At 47.9% G+C, this 14,574-nt stretch overlaps 1 protein-coding gene across 2 annotated transcripts in view; it reads left to right on the forward strand.

Annotated features, from left to right (window-relative positions):
• The window catches only part of ECHDC3 (enoyl-CoA hydratase domain containing 3), a 34,709-nt gene extending 21,835 nt beyond the window's left edge, over positions 1-12,874 (forward strand). For both annotated transcript variants that reach the window (XM_078075134.1, XM_078075135.1), the window contains exons 6-7: positions 7,150-7,364; positions 10,310-12,874. In XM_078075134.1, the coding sequence (XP_077931260.1) occupies positions 7,150-7,285 (136 nt within the window). In that variant the 3' untranslated portion in view covers positions 7,286-7,364; positions 10,310-12,874. The remainder of the gene's footprint in view (positions 1-7,149; positions 7,365-10,309) is intronic.
• Positions 12,875-14,574: the final 1,700 nt, after the last annotated feature.

Genomic DNA, 14,574 nt, shown 5'->3' on the forward strand with positions numbered 1-14,574 from the left:
TACTAAGATGCTCATCGTGCCCAGAGGTCATCAGGGCTGCCGTTTGCGGGACACCTGGGACGTGGCAGGTACCCTGTGTATATTCTCGCTTCATCCTCCACAGCCCCCGTGGAGCAGGTGCTAGGGTCATCTGCATCCTACAGGTGAGTCGTGGAGACCACTCTGTGCTAGGTCCAACAGCTGCCCCTGGGTAGAGTGAGAGTTCCAAACTCTGCCTGGAAAAGCCATGGGTGCGCCTTCCCCTGGCCACGCGGCCTCATGGCGAGAGGCCAGCTCCGAAGGCATGACTCCCCTGCTCCGTGCAGCTTTCCAGAACGAAGGAACGGACCCCATACTCCTTGCTGCAGAACTCTGCCAGTGCACAGGGGACATCGGATTTGATTGTCGGCGGAGCACGGACGGAGTTTTTACTACGAAGCCAATAATGAGCTGGCTGCAGATCTAGACTAGACTGGGGAGGACGAGGGGGCTAGATGGGGATGGGGGCTGTCATCATCCGCTCAGAAACAGTGCTGACCGTGGGACCCCTGCTGTACCTTCCTGCCCAGGTGGCCTTGATAGCTGGGGAGAGGATGTCACAAAGGCCCCTGGGTTTTGGAGAAAGTGACAAAGCCCTCTCACACACACATTTGGCAAAGGAAAATCAAAAGGCAACTTTCCAGTTTCTGTATGAGCATGCACTATCCCCTGAAACCATGAAGTCCTCGGGGCCCTGGGCTGGCTTCCCAGCCGGTGAGCTGATGCACACTCAGGGACTAGCTGTAAATCGTGATCCTCGCCTGTGGAGCAAATAATCCAGAAGGAAAATCTGCTACCCATCCTCTGATGTCATAGGATTCATCCCCAGGCAAATATAAATTTGGGGTTAATTTGTATCCGTGCTTCCCTCCGCTGGGACATGGAATGAAATTTTTCTGATAACCACACATGATGATTGCTTTTGGAAAGCCTGGTATATTCTCGTCTTTCCGTCTGTACCATTTACTTCTCAGGGAGCTCTGCTGAGCTCAGCCCTGCAGGCGCCAGGAAGTCAGGGAACCAGGTCCCCACACCCTGTGAGAGAGCGTTCCCCAAGGCTGGCTTGAGCCCTGCAGAATACCAGCAAATGGAGGGGTACCAGCTCCCCGACTAACTTCACACCAGTGAATTTGGGCGTAGTTGCCATTCAGGAACCAGGGCTGATTTAAGGAGCCGAGTTCCTGAAGTGGCTCTTACTACCCCCCTGGTGTGTAGGAGACTCAGAGAAGTGACGGCATTTGCTGCGGTCAAGCCAGGATGTGGGTTCGGATCTGCAGGGTCCTGACCACCGTGCCATGTTCCTGCCAACATGCTGAAAAGATCGCTGTTCCAACCCCACAGAGACTATGGATGCGCTCAAAGGAAACCAATCAGAAATGCCACAGCCAAGGCCACACAGTTTTGCTTACCGAAGGAGATTCGGGAAAAGCAGGACTTGAACATGGAGAACACCGCGTTCCAGTCCCAGGTCTGCAGCATGGCCGCGAGCAGGTCATGAGCGCAGTTGTCCTGTCCATAAGCGTGACGCCATTGGACTCTCGTCCTCCTCGTTGTGACGTTCTGGGCTCTACAATACTGGGATTTGGGAACTTGCCACGGAACTTGAAACAGGTAGCTTTTGCTCAAGGAAATGCTCTTCTACAAACAGAGAAGGGCGCTTTACCCCCGGAAGTAGTGAACATTGGCAACACCTGAGCGCATTCGAAAACGCGAAATCCATCACAGGTGTTCAGAGCCTCGGGCCCACACCTGCACCTTTTGAAGATGTCCTCCACTGGGGCACATCTCTCTCCAAACCGGCAGTTACCCTTCATTTTGTCCACGTGCATTATTCAGCCAGCAAACCACCCCCCTTCCCCACCCCCGCCACCACCTTTCCTCTCCCTCTGAAAACCCACTGCACTAAGAGTAGCGTTTCCAAAGTGTGGCCCCTGGGTGACCTGGATCTTCACATGCAGATTCCTGGGCTCCTCACCAGACCTACTGAATCACAAATTCAGACTTCCAAGGCCTAAAAATATGCATTAAAAAAAAAAAGGTCTCCCAGTAATTCTGCTGAGCACGAAAATGTGTGAACTGCTGCATTCCGGTGGAAGCGACCCATCTCTCTTCAGCTGCGTCCGTATTTTAACAGTTGAGCCCGTGCGGCTTTTACAATGAAGTTGTGGGCAGTCACCACTGGCTCGGAGAGGAACGTGAAGAGGCTTGAGCTCTTCCAGGAGCCTCTGGAAACCTCCACTCGGGCAGATTTTAGGGGCTTCAAAGGCCCCAGGTGCTCGTGTCTCTGCAAGCCTCACCCCATATCACACTAAACATCAGAATACACCTGTATTGGGCGCCTGGGTGGCTCAGTTGTTAAGCAACTGCCTTCGGTTCAGGTCATGGTCCCAGGGTCCTGGGATCGAGTCCCATATCGGGCTCTCTGCTCCGCGGGAAGCCTGCTTCTCCCTCTCCCACTCCCCCTTGCTTGTGTTCCCTCTCTCGCTGTGTCTCTCTCTGTCAAATAAATAAAATCTTTAAAAAAAAAAAAGAATACACCTGTATTCCACACTGAATGTCTTTCTTCTATTTAGGGAAAGGAGCCCCATGATTTGCTTTCTGAATTATTTTTAAACATTTGATTAACGATTACGATCTTGGCAATCAGCGGGTATTCGGGAGTTAAATTCAACATTCTCGAACTTGACATGTTACAGTTAATAAAATACTAAATTTCGGTCTTGAAAGGGTTTTTCTTTTATATTGTGGAGCCCAAAGTTTATTTTTTCAGGTCCCAAAGAGAGGCCCATGAAAGCTGGCAGGCAGGGTCTCTTGGATGAGGTGGCCTGGCCCCCTCCGGCTCCTGGGTGTAGGGGAGGAACCGGTTCCACAGGGAGCAGGAGGGTGGGGGGGGAGGGGAGGGGCAGGGGCAGGGGTGGGTTGGCACATCCAGCCTTATGAGGTTTATTCGCCCAGTGTGGCAGTCTTCTGACATCCTTAGTGATTTCAGAACAATACTTCCCTTGGATCTTCCTGTCCTGACCAGAACTGTTTAAGCACAGACTTTATCTAAAACCAACTTGCACATATATATATCATTTTTTACACATTTAAGAAATCTTTCTTTTTTTTATGTCGTATGTTTTCAATATTTACTTTACAAAAAGAGATGATAATTACCAGTTTTAGAAATTTCTAGGAATTGGGCGCCTGGGTGGCTCAGTTGGTTAAGCAACTGCCTTCAGCTCAGGTCATGATCCTGGAGTCCTGGGATCGAGTCCTGCATCGGGCTCCCTGCTCAGCGGGGAGTCTGCTTCTCCCTCTGACCCTCCCCCCTCTCATGCTCTCTCTATCTCATTCTCTCTCTCAAATAAATAAATAAAATCTTTTAAAAAAAAAGAAATTTCTAGGAATTAAGGAAAAGAAAAAAGAATGCATCAGTCAGAGGGGAATGTGATTTAGAGCCCAACCCCACTCACGTTTATGTAGTGATCACTCTGCGCCAGGCACTGTTTTAAGCGTTTTGCAGATATTAATACACTAATCCTCACAAAATCTCTATGAAGTAGGCCAATGCCATTATACAGACGAGAAACCAAAATACAGAGTTATTAAGTGACTTGCTCAGTATCACACAGCTAGGAAGGGGCGGGCTTTGGTTAGTGATTTCACTTTCTAAAACTGATTAAGGAAATGTGGTCGAGAATTTCAAAGACCTCTCTGTATCATGTGTCCTGTGGAGGGGAAGTGGTTTGGGTTTTTTTTTTTTTTACATTTATTTATTTATTTGAGAGAGCGAGCAAGCATGCAAGCGGGGCTGGGCGAGGGGCAGAGGGAGAGAGAGAATCCCAAGCAGACTCCCTGCTGAGCACGAAGCCTGTCTCAGGGCTCGATCTCACGTCCCTGAGACACGACCTGAGCCGAAATCAAGAGTCGGACACTTAACTGACTGAGCTACCCAGGTACCCCAGGGGAAGCCAGCGGCTCTAGTTCTGTGGGCATGGGTTTGTGATCCCTGCGCCCCGCGATCGTCTCCCCTTTCTCACTATTAGGTGACCGCTACGTTGCATCACGTTGTATATACTTCTATTGTGCAGGGAGCACCTTCAATTATTTCTTTTTCATGCATAGTCTAGTGTCTTGCCCTCCCTGCCCCCAACAAAGTTGTGCGTTCCTGCAGGATCGGTCAGTCCTTCCTCAGCTTTTCAATCCTTGGAGGCTAGACCCTGCTCAGCAGAGTGGGCCTTCAGTAAGGTTGGCTAGGTCCAGTTAAACATTGCCAGGGTACAACCTATATGATACGGACGGGCTTTTTAAAATTCTCAGTTCACATTTTCTGTTTTGGAAAGTGAAATCGCTGAGCAGAACATGAATTAATTCACTGTTTTCTTTGTAGATCCGGGGAAGTTGGTAAGCATCTCTTTGTAAATGTAGGTCGATATTCAGGAGTCACGTTGCTCCACTAAGATGAAATCAGTCCCAGGGGTTCTGTAAAGCCCGTTTTCTTTCTCTAAAGGCATGGCTGAAGCATGTTTTGGTCTCCAAATGCTAACATTTCTGGTGAAAAAACAAACATTCTTCACCCAGAGAGACGTATCAAATACAGGGTTGGTTGGCAAGGGGTGAAGATATCTAACAGATTTGCACTTGATGGAATCTACCAAAATGGTTAATATGCTTATGTGAACCTTAAGCCAAAATCGTCTCATTTGTTACTGTCATCAAAGTTATTACTCTGATCATTCGATAATTATCCGTTAGGACAGCAGTCAGTCTGTCCAGTTTTTTACCAATGAAGTTTCCTCAAGGTCCCTTAGTTCCTAGATCAGCAAGCCCTCCCCATCCCTAAGGAGGGATGGACAGTTGCCAGGCTGGTTAGTCGTGCCCCTCCCCCAGCCCCTACCCTACAAGGACCATCATACCCCTCCTCCTGTTGGGACCCCAGGATGACCTGTCCCTCGAAAGTTACCATGTTCCCATGAAAACACGTTTAACTTCCTTTTAGTTGCATAGATTTTACCCCCCCCCCCGGATCTATCTCCAGAAGAAACAGCCAAGAGGGGATTTTTAAAACCTCAATGCCTGTATTTATGAAGTGTCTACTTAATTGCAAAGTCCTACGCTAAGCACTATGGGATGGTTTGTTTTGTTTTGTTTTTGTTTTTGTTTTAAGTGTAAGACAATTCTGACCCTCTAGGAACTGAGATAAATCATGAACACATTAAAATGCAAATACAAAATAGTTATCATGGGCCAAGAGTCAGAGAGCTGAGTTACCTCTGGGCTCACCCTTATCACTAGCTGTGTGATGTGGGGCTAGTTTAACTTCTTGGAGTCTGAGTTTCTTTGTGGTTTTAAGAGGGGTGATAACAACACATACCTGCTAAGGGTTAGGAGGATTACATTAATATATGTGTGGCAGTATTGTTGATGACCCACCTCCCATTTCACCCGCAGCTGTGGTGGGCAGTTTCCATAGGAATTAGCTTCCCCCTGTTATGGACTGAATTCTGTTCCCACAAAATCCACATGTTAAAGCCCTATTCCCCAGTGTGACTGCATTTGGAGAAAGAGCCTCTGAAGAGATAGTAAGGTTAAAGGCGGTCCTAAGGATGGGACCCTAATCCAATAGGACTAGTGTCCTTATGGCAGGAGAGGGAGACATCAGTGCTGTGCACACGCAGAGGACGTACCACATGGGGACACAGCAGGACGGCAGCCGTCCGCAAGCCATGGAGAGAGACCTCAGGAGAGACCAACCCTGCCAACACCCTGACTTCGGACTTCCAGCCTCCAGAACTGTACAAAAATCAATTTCCCTTTTTAGGCGCCCCCAGTCTGGGGTATTTTGTTATAGCAGCTTGAGCTGGCTAAGACACCCCCTCAAGCACTTCCATCTCTCTGCCTCTCTGGGAGTGATTTTTGGCACATCCAGGAGCTTGCTCAGCCTTCAACAGGCCAACCTGGAAGTGGGGGGAGTTAAGGCCTCCAGGGACACCCCTCAAACAGCAGCAGGATGGGAGACCATGGAAGAATGTCCCGGCCCCTGGTCGTCAGACGGAACGATGCTGAGATGGGGTGCTATCTTTTCTCAGAGGGCCCAGCAGGGTTGAGCCCCAACCCTCACAGCACCGACCCGTTCACTGATGCAAACTTTATCAGCTTCTCTCCCTCCCTGCCTTCCCGCCCCACACCTTCACTTGGGATCACTTTCCAAATAAACAACCTTCACACAAGTCCTTGATTCAGGGTCTGCCTCTGGGGGAACACCAAACTCAAGTCCAGGGACATATTCACATTAGCCTCTCTCAGTGAGCACCCCCTCCCCTAACAAAAAAGTGAAAACAAGATTTAGCACCAGAAGACAGGTTACAATGAAGTAATGGGGTCTACTACATGAACACCAGAGGTAATACAGTATTAGAGGATTCAAGAGGAAAAATCCATTTTGACTCCCTGCTGAGCAAATAGGATCTACATAAAGCCCGAAGAGATCTCAGCTCTCAGTTAGCTTACAAACCGTGACATCACACAGACAAGGTCTCAAGGGCTGAAAAGATCCCAACCTAGCCAGTGGTCGTACCCCAAACAGGATGCTCTGGCCAAACGCCGGAGTGGCCACCCTGCGGACATGCCCTCAAAGCTATCAGGGGGAGCCCCCATAAATGTCCTAAGCTTGGGTGCCTGGGTGGCTCAGTCGGTTAAGCGTCTGCCTTCGGCTCAGGTCATGATTCCAGGGTCCTGGGATCGAGCCCCGCATCAGGCTCTCTGCTCAGCGGGGAGCCTGCTTCTCCCTCTCCCTCTGCCCCTCCCCACTGCTTATGCTCTCTCTATCTCTTGCTCGCTCTCAAATAAATAAATAAAAATCTTTAAAAATGTTTAAAAAAATAAAAAAGGTTGACCAAAAAAAAAAAAAAAGTCCTAAGCAGAACTGGAGGTTTATTTAGCAACGTTCAGGAAAAAGGCAGAGCAGGTGTCTTGTCCCAAAAGTCCCCTCCAGAGGCCCCTTGAGAAAGAAGGTACTAGCTGCTGCATTTCCAGTCCCTTCCTTGACATTTATTGGCTTTTTTGATGAATGTGAGAGCGATTTTTCTGTCAACAGCTTCTCATTAGGGGCCTAGTGATGTTCTTTCTGACCATTATTTTTCTCAGTATCATGCCTGGTCACTGGGAGGAGAAAAGGTTCCACTTAGCATCCATCCATCTTCGTGGCAGCGGAGAGCCCAGCGGATCCCACCGAAACACTCATCTGCGCCCACAGCCACCCCGGGGCGCGCAGAGAGTTTAGGCAAATGGCCAGCCATTAACGAATGCCTCTTTCTCTGGCATCATGCTTCTCCATCCATTCCTTTAAGGACATATTTCAGGTTTGATTCTGTTTCTTTTTAAAATAAATTATGGAGAACTTGTTGGTGAAATAATCCACTAGCACTTGCTTCCGAGAGGCGACCAATTCTCACCATGAAGGACAAGGCTGCCTTGGAAAAGTCTGGAACTCGTGGGTGTTGAAAGAGGGCGCCCCGTTTCCTTCAGGACAGTTTATGTCGCCCCTGAGATGCACTGTCTTGACGTGACGATGGTACAGGAAAGCACGCAGAGGCGTCTGATGTTCCCATCGCTGATCAGCAACCATGTCAACCTCCACACACCCCCCCCTCCACCTTCCCTGCCCCCAGATGCACAAGTCTAACCTGGAAGGGCACATTTTTTAAAAAGGTTTTTAATTATGGACAATTTCAAACACAAGGAAAAGTTGAGAGAGAGTGTAATATACTACCCCGTACTCGGCTTTTTTTTTTTTTTAAGATTTTATTTATTTGTCTTGAGAGAGAAAGCACGAGTGAGGTGGAAGGGCAGAGGGAGAGGGAGAAGCAGACTCCCCGCTGAGCAGGGAGCCCGACGCGGGGCTCGATCCCAGGACCCTGGGATCATGACCTGAGCTGAAGGCAGACGCTTAACTGACTGAGCCACCCAGGCGCCCAAGAAAAAGCCTTATGAAGAACTGTGAGCCAGAGTAACAGTGAGTTCGGGTAATAGCACATACCACTGTTAATTTCCCAGTTGTGGTGAACACGGTGGTCTGAGATGGTAACAGTAGATGCTGGAAGAAGATACAGGAGTTCTGCACTATGCTTTAAACTCTTCGGTAAATCTAGAATTATTTCAAATAAAAAGTTTTTTTTTAAGTGATATGCAGGGGCACCTGGGTGGCTCAGTTGGTTAAGCGTCTGCCTTCTGCACAGGTCATGATCTCAGGGTCCTGGATCAAACCCTGCGTCGGGCTCCTTGCTCAGTGGAGAGTCTGCTTCTCCCTCCCCTACTCTTGCACTCTCGCTCATTCTCTCTCTCTCTCTCTCTCAAATAGATAAAATCTTTTTTTAAAAAATAAAATGGTATGCAGCTGTATTAGGGTTCTTTGAGAACCAGAACCGATAGGCCAGTTGGACAGAGAACTCTAGAAAGAGATTAATTATGAGGAATTGGCTCATGCAGTTATGGAGTCTGAGCAGTCCCACCATCCGCAGTGGGCAAACCGAAGACCCACAGAGCTAGAGCTAGTGGTGTAGTTCAAAGGCAGAGAACCACGTCTGAAGGCCCGAGACCCAGGAGCTCTAAGGGCAGGAGAAGACTGGTGTCCCAGGTCAGGCAGTCAGGCAGGGAGTGTGGGAATCTTGCCTTCCTCCAGCTTTTTGGTCCATTCAAGCCCTCAACTGATGGGATGAGTTCCACCCGGTCTACTTTACTCAGTCTACCAGTTCAGATGCTAATGTCTTCCCAAAACACCCCCACAGATGCACTCCAGAACTAATGTTTAACCAGCTACATGGGCCTCCCGTGGTCCAGTCGAGCGGACACATAACATGAACCAAGTTAACACACCGTATGTGTGCAGTCCAGCCCCAGAAAGATACACTCAGAATGGACAATGGTGTTTGCCTCTGGGGAGAACATATGGGGGGGTGGGGGAGTCAGGGTGAGAGGGAGACTTACGTTTGTACCAGACACCCTTTTGTACTGTTCATGTGTTGTTGTTTTTTTTAACATGTGCACATGTCCACATTCCAAAAATTAGAATAGTCACAGGGACACAGGATCTGCTCTGTGGGAGGCAGACTCTGAGAGGGAATTTTGTGTGCAGATGAGCAGCTGTGGGAGACAAGAGGGGCAAGCAGGACCGGGCAGAGGCTGCAGTCCAGCAGCAGCTGACCTCCTGGAGCCGAAACAGCCCCCAGAGTTCTTCCCCATTGGGCCAAAATGGCAGGACTATCCCACCCGTCTCTGCATGGCCCTGGATATGGGCTGTGCTGGGAAGGGCACGAACCTGGTCCAGATGACTCCTTGTAGCCAAGGTAATCCTGGGGTGGTGGCCAGAGGCAGAAGCTGAGCGAGCACGTCCTTTCCCAGAAATGTGATCTAGGCGATGTACTTGCATGTCCCCCACAGGAGTGAAATATGCTCATAATAACATGGAAAAACAGTTATGATGTATTCAGAGGGGGAAAAACCCACAAATTTTTATCTATAGTATGTAACAGTTGGTCAGAACAAACAGTAAAAACAAGTTTTTAAAAGGTCATTATGTTCCTAGAAAAAGAACTGGAAGAAAATATTCCAAAATGTAATTTTTTTTTCCTGGAAGTGGGACTGCCAACATTTTTATTCTTCCTTTTACTTTTCTACATTTTGTATACTTTTACCAAATTTTCTATAATTTTTAAGTAATCAAAAGCTTAAAAGGAGCACCCTAGGATCTGCTTCTGTTGTTTGTACTATTAAGCTCTGATACTGTTTGATGAATTAATTCTGTGTTTATACGGAGGGATGAGGAATATTTAATCATTATCAAATAACATCTAAATTTTTGGGGTACTACATAAGAAAGGAATTGATCCCATAAACCAATATAAGCCCCACCCTTTTAGGCAATCACAAGCTCAATAAAAGCTCAGTGGCCCCAGACGCTCGCTCAATTAGAATGACTGGTATCAATTATTTCTTGTTCTCCTTGCAAAGCAGCAGTTACAAACTTCTCCAGCAGAGGGCAATGGTGGCCCACCTCTGGACAGAAATCTCTCCGCCTAACTCGCTAGGTTACTGTGAATGGAAAAATCGTATTTGCTTCTTAGTCCTGAGAATAAATGTAACTTATTTAGCAGGTTATACGGTAAACTTAGTTAGATGTTAGATCAGGCCAGGCAGTGGAGAGGAAGAAGTTCATAAATAGATTACGTGTTGTTGTTGTTTAAATAATAATACAGTTGGCCGACCTCAGTGTGCTGTGAAGATTGCAGACAGTACATTACTCTTCCAGGACACTCCACCCTGAGATGCAAAGTACCCCAACCAAAAAGACTTCCCCCCTTCTTGTGACGCCTTCATCCATCTCAGTATCCAGATGAGGATACCACAAGATGGTCCCCAAGTCTCCCAGCCGGTAAGTGATGGGAGCAGGGCTCCGACTTCGGTCAGGAAACACCACGCCCCTGTCAGGACACAGAGATCCCTGGTTCTCTTCCTCTTCCTGGGAGGGCACCCGTTCCCCTAGATCAGAGAGTTTCACCCTTATGAACGTATTTAACCTCCAGCCCCTCCCGAAAGGCCCTGGAAACCACCCCCCCCATATAGTCACACGAGGGCAGAGAGGCTTCCATTTGGGGGTGACAACTGAGGGCATAGCAGGTGGGCTGGTCAAACAATTTACAGCCGGTATATTTTTAGTATTTAATTGCAAGGCTGTTCTCAACAATCAAGGAGGAAAGGTGTAGTTCTCTGGGCATTCTTTTCAAAACCTCACCTCTTCTCTGCCCTTTCGCTCCAATGAACACAGAATATAATGGCAGGATACCTGACGGCAATCTCTTCTCCCATTGCTGGGGTGGGTGAGTAATGGGAGTTATTTCTGTTTCAGCCGAGGCGAGATGCTGTGGGGTTGGGTTTGGCCTCTCGGTTTGGGTCTGATTGGTTTGGTTTGCTTCTTTCTTCTTCTTTCCTACTCTGAGAACAAGAAGAGGTAGAAGGATTCCTGCCTAGGCAAGAAATTCTCCAGAAGTGACTATACTACTCGGCCGTTAACACGTCTCAGTGGTCTGGGTGTTTGCTGCAAGGCTGTATTGCTCCACAGGGGACTCTGATTCGGAATAGTCCATTTTAAGAGAATTCAGGTTTTTTTGAAAGTGTATTTAGTGGGTGCACACCATGGCTCTGCTAACTGTATTTGGTTCGGTCCGACCTGAAGTTCACATTCCCTGAGCACATAGCCCCTCGTGCCTAAGTGCCCCTCCTACTGCTGTCGGCTTAGCGGTTTCCCGACACTCTGATGTTTAACATGAGACCGCCCTCCCCCAGCTGTCTACCATCTTACTCTGATTCTCAGCACCTGCAACTCAGATTTTCTTTCTTTCCTTTCCCCTCCCTCTCTTCCTTGCGCATTTTCTCACACTCTGATATAAGCTGCACGAGGGCAGGGACCTTGCCTGTCTCGTTCATGTCTGTATCCTTCCTCATGAGGACACGCCTGGAACGAAGTAGGCGCCCAACGATTATTTGTGGAATGAACAAATGAATGAGCAAAAGAAAGAAAGAATGAATGAGCTCCCTGGAAGGGGAAGAAGGCTTTTATCAGCAGCTTCTCTCTTTGCAGGGAGAGCTCTTCACAGTCGGCCAGAGGATTGCAAAAGGCATCGAGGCCAATGAGAAAGAATTCTTAACCACACAAGAAAGAGAATAAAGAAACAGGAAGCTAAGGATTCCCCTTGACGAAAATTCAAAAACTTCCTCCAGTAATAATTGCATCTGTTTGTGGCAAGGATTTGTATTATGTCTGTATATTCCCATGCCTCGCACGACTGGGTGTGTAATTAAGTGTTAGAGTGTATGGACAGAATTCACAAATCTTTCTCCAGCACTCTCAGCCACCAGGAGTGAAAGCGGGCTGCCGCTGAGCTCAGGGCTGGGCTTTGGGGGGCGGGGGGTGCTCCGCAGGACAGGCGCAAGGCCACTGAGGCTCTGCCAAGGCAGTCACTGCAATGATCAATCAGGGGTTCGGGCTGAGCATGAAAAGCAGAAAGTCCAGGTAGGAGCTAACGTGTTTCAAGAAATCGGAACATTCTGGACACTGGCATTTTCTGTGAGGTCAAAGACCAACCACCTCAGGCCTGAGAGCCAGCATGATGAAACCACAGGACCACAGAGCAGGGTGTGGTTGGTTTGAATTTCTCGGGTGGAGAAGGTGCAGGCGATCGTAAGATCCCGGTGTGAGTGGGAAGTGGGGTGGATGTGGAGGCAGGAGGGGACAGTGTGTGGGGACAGTGTATTGCCGGGCTGTCTTTGCAGATACTGCAGGGCCTTGGTGGGAATAGAAGTGCACAGTGCTCCCCCTGCAGGGACCAGCACAAGGCTTGGAGATGGAGACTGAAGGGTAGCAGAATACACCACCCAAAATGTGAACAGGAGTTCAGGACATCCCACCCCAAGTCTGCCGCTTTGCTCTATTGATTATTTTAAGCCATAGGCACTTGAGAGGCTTTCTCTGAGCTCCCCTTACCTGCTCCTCCAACAGGAAGTCAGTGTCCTAGAGCCCCTCCCTGGGAGTTCCACCCATAGGGAAGAGTGGCTCTCATCACGGCAGGGGGCACTAGAAGTCAAAGCCACACCCAGACTTAGTCACAAACTGTTATACTCCCATCTGTTCTTCTAGACCCCTCATCCTTCCCAATAATCACTTCCTCGCCCCTAAGAGGCCCCCTCCCCTTTCCGCATTCAGATGGTATCTGGGCCTGAGTTCTAAGTCACCTCAGAGAGATACTAATCTTTCCCCCCATGTCTCCCATGTATACCTGAGGTCTACATCTTAATAAACCTGTTTATCTCTTGTTAATCTTTCTTTTATTATAGAGTTCTCAGCCACAAACACAGAAGGTAGGGGAAAATTATTTTTCCTCCCCTATTAAGACCAATCATGCAAGGAACCAGAGCGAGGAGGGGGGCAGAGGAAAAAAGAGACACCAGACAGGAGAGTGTGGAGGGATGCAGGCAGCGTGGGTGAGCTGGTCTGCTTTCCCTGCAGTGACCGCACTTTTTTCCAGGATGTGAGAGGCCTGCCTCAGTCCTGCCGGTGTCCAGGGCAGCTGAAAGAGTCTCAGCTGGCTGCTCTGGGAGATGGCAGGCTTGCCCTGATGCACTGAGGTCTGAAGAAGGTAAAGGGCTGGGGCCGGGAGGCTGAGCTGACCTATGAAAGGAAATGCCCCATAATATTCAAAAGAGTAGTGAATAAATTCAGCTGTTCTCCTCAATTTCCCAAACCTCACGTCTTCTGGAGTCAGAGGGGATGTGTAAACCTTTGACTCTTCACGGAATTTTAGATGAGCAGAGAGAACAGGAAGCTTACTAACTTCAGAGAGAATAACCCAATGATTGGATTGGACTGCAATATGTTTAGAGCTACCATCACAAAACATAACACTGCACAGCACTGACAACAACAGGTACTTTTGCTTTTATCCGAGAACTACTATGCAGTCACCTAATAAAATATTTTAGAGGAAAAGCAGTGCAGGGAAATAAGAAGTATGCGTGGGGGTCCTTGTTAATGAGTTTGCAAGAGTGGACTTAAATCCCTGGACCACCTCCTGTCTGTACATTGGTAGCTCAGCTACAGTCATTGGTGATTGTCAAATCTCCTCCTGGATCATCCATTTAGATTCAGCAGGAATGTGTCACACCAGACCCTACTGATGCAGAATCTCTGTGTTTGGAGGAGAGCAGGCATTTCCAATTTTAACAAATTCTTCTGCTGATTAATAGGCATTATATCAACACTAAGAAAAAAAAAAAAATATATATATATATATATCCCCTTTCATCTTGCTCTATGTATTTCTTCAAAAGTGACCAAGTAGAAAATTTTCCTGTAGAGCACAATCAAGTTCTCACATTCAATTACCCTCCTCCAGTTTTGTGTTTGTTTTCTCAAGTCCTAAATTTGCTTTTAAGTAAGGGAGTAGTAATCCTAGCCCATCGAGCTCCCATTTGTTTGTTGTTTAAATGATGCTTTGATTTCACAGTCAGGCTGTGTTTATATGACCCTTGGTGTCCTCCCAGAGAATTTTAGTAACGATAAGAAAACGTCTCTGCTTTTCTCCTTGCTTATCTCTTCCATTGCTTGAGCACGATGTCCTAGATGTCCCCAGCGTGAGGCATCTGAGACTAAGAGCCACAGAGAGGTGCACAAGACCCTGGCTAGCCTTCAAGAGCAGCAGAAGCAAGTCAAAAGGAAACGCCAGGGAAAGAGGACCTTCCCCAAGGACACTTCCTGCAGAAGTTCATTTCAGTAACAATGAAATACTAGTGTGCTTCTTTCTAGATTTGTTGCATTAATGGCTATGTATACAAGAGGGATGGCCACCATCTCCCTGCTTAAGTTCCCGGAGGGGCAGGGATTTAAAATGAGGTCCTTGGAAGAATTGGAAATGCCATGAAGATGAACTCTATTCCTCAGAGTTGTGTACAACACCCAAAATAAAATATATGTGTAAAGCCTCACTAATATCAACAGTAAGTTTAAATTCTACTCAATTC

The sequence above is a fragment of the Halichoerus grypus genome, chromosome 6 (genome assembly GCF_964656455.1).
Source record: "Halichoerus grypus chromosome 6, mHalGry1.hap1.1, whole genome shotgun sequence".
NCBI classification, from domain to species: domain Eukaryota; kingdom Metazoa; phylum Chordata; class Mammalia; order Carnivora; family Phocidae; genus Halichoerus; species Halichoerus grypus.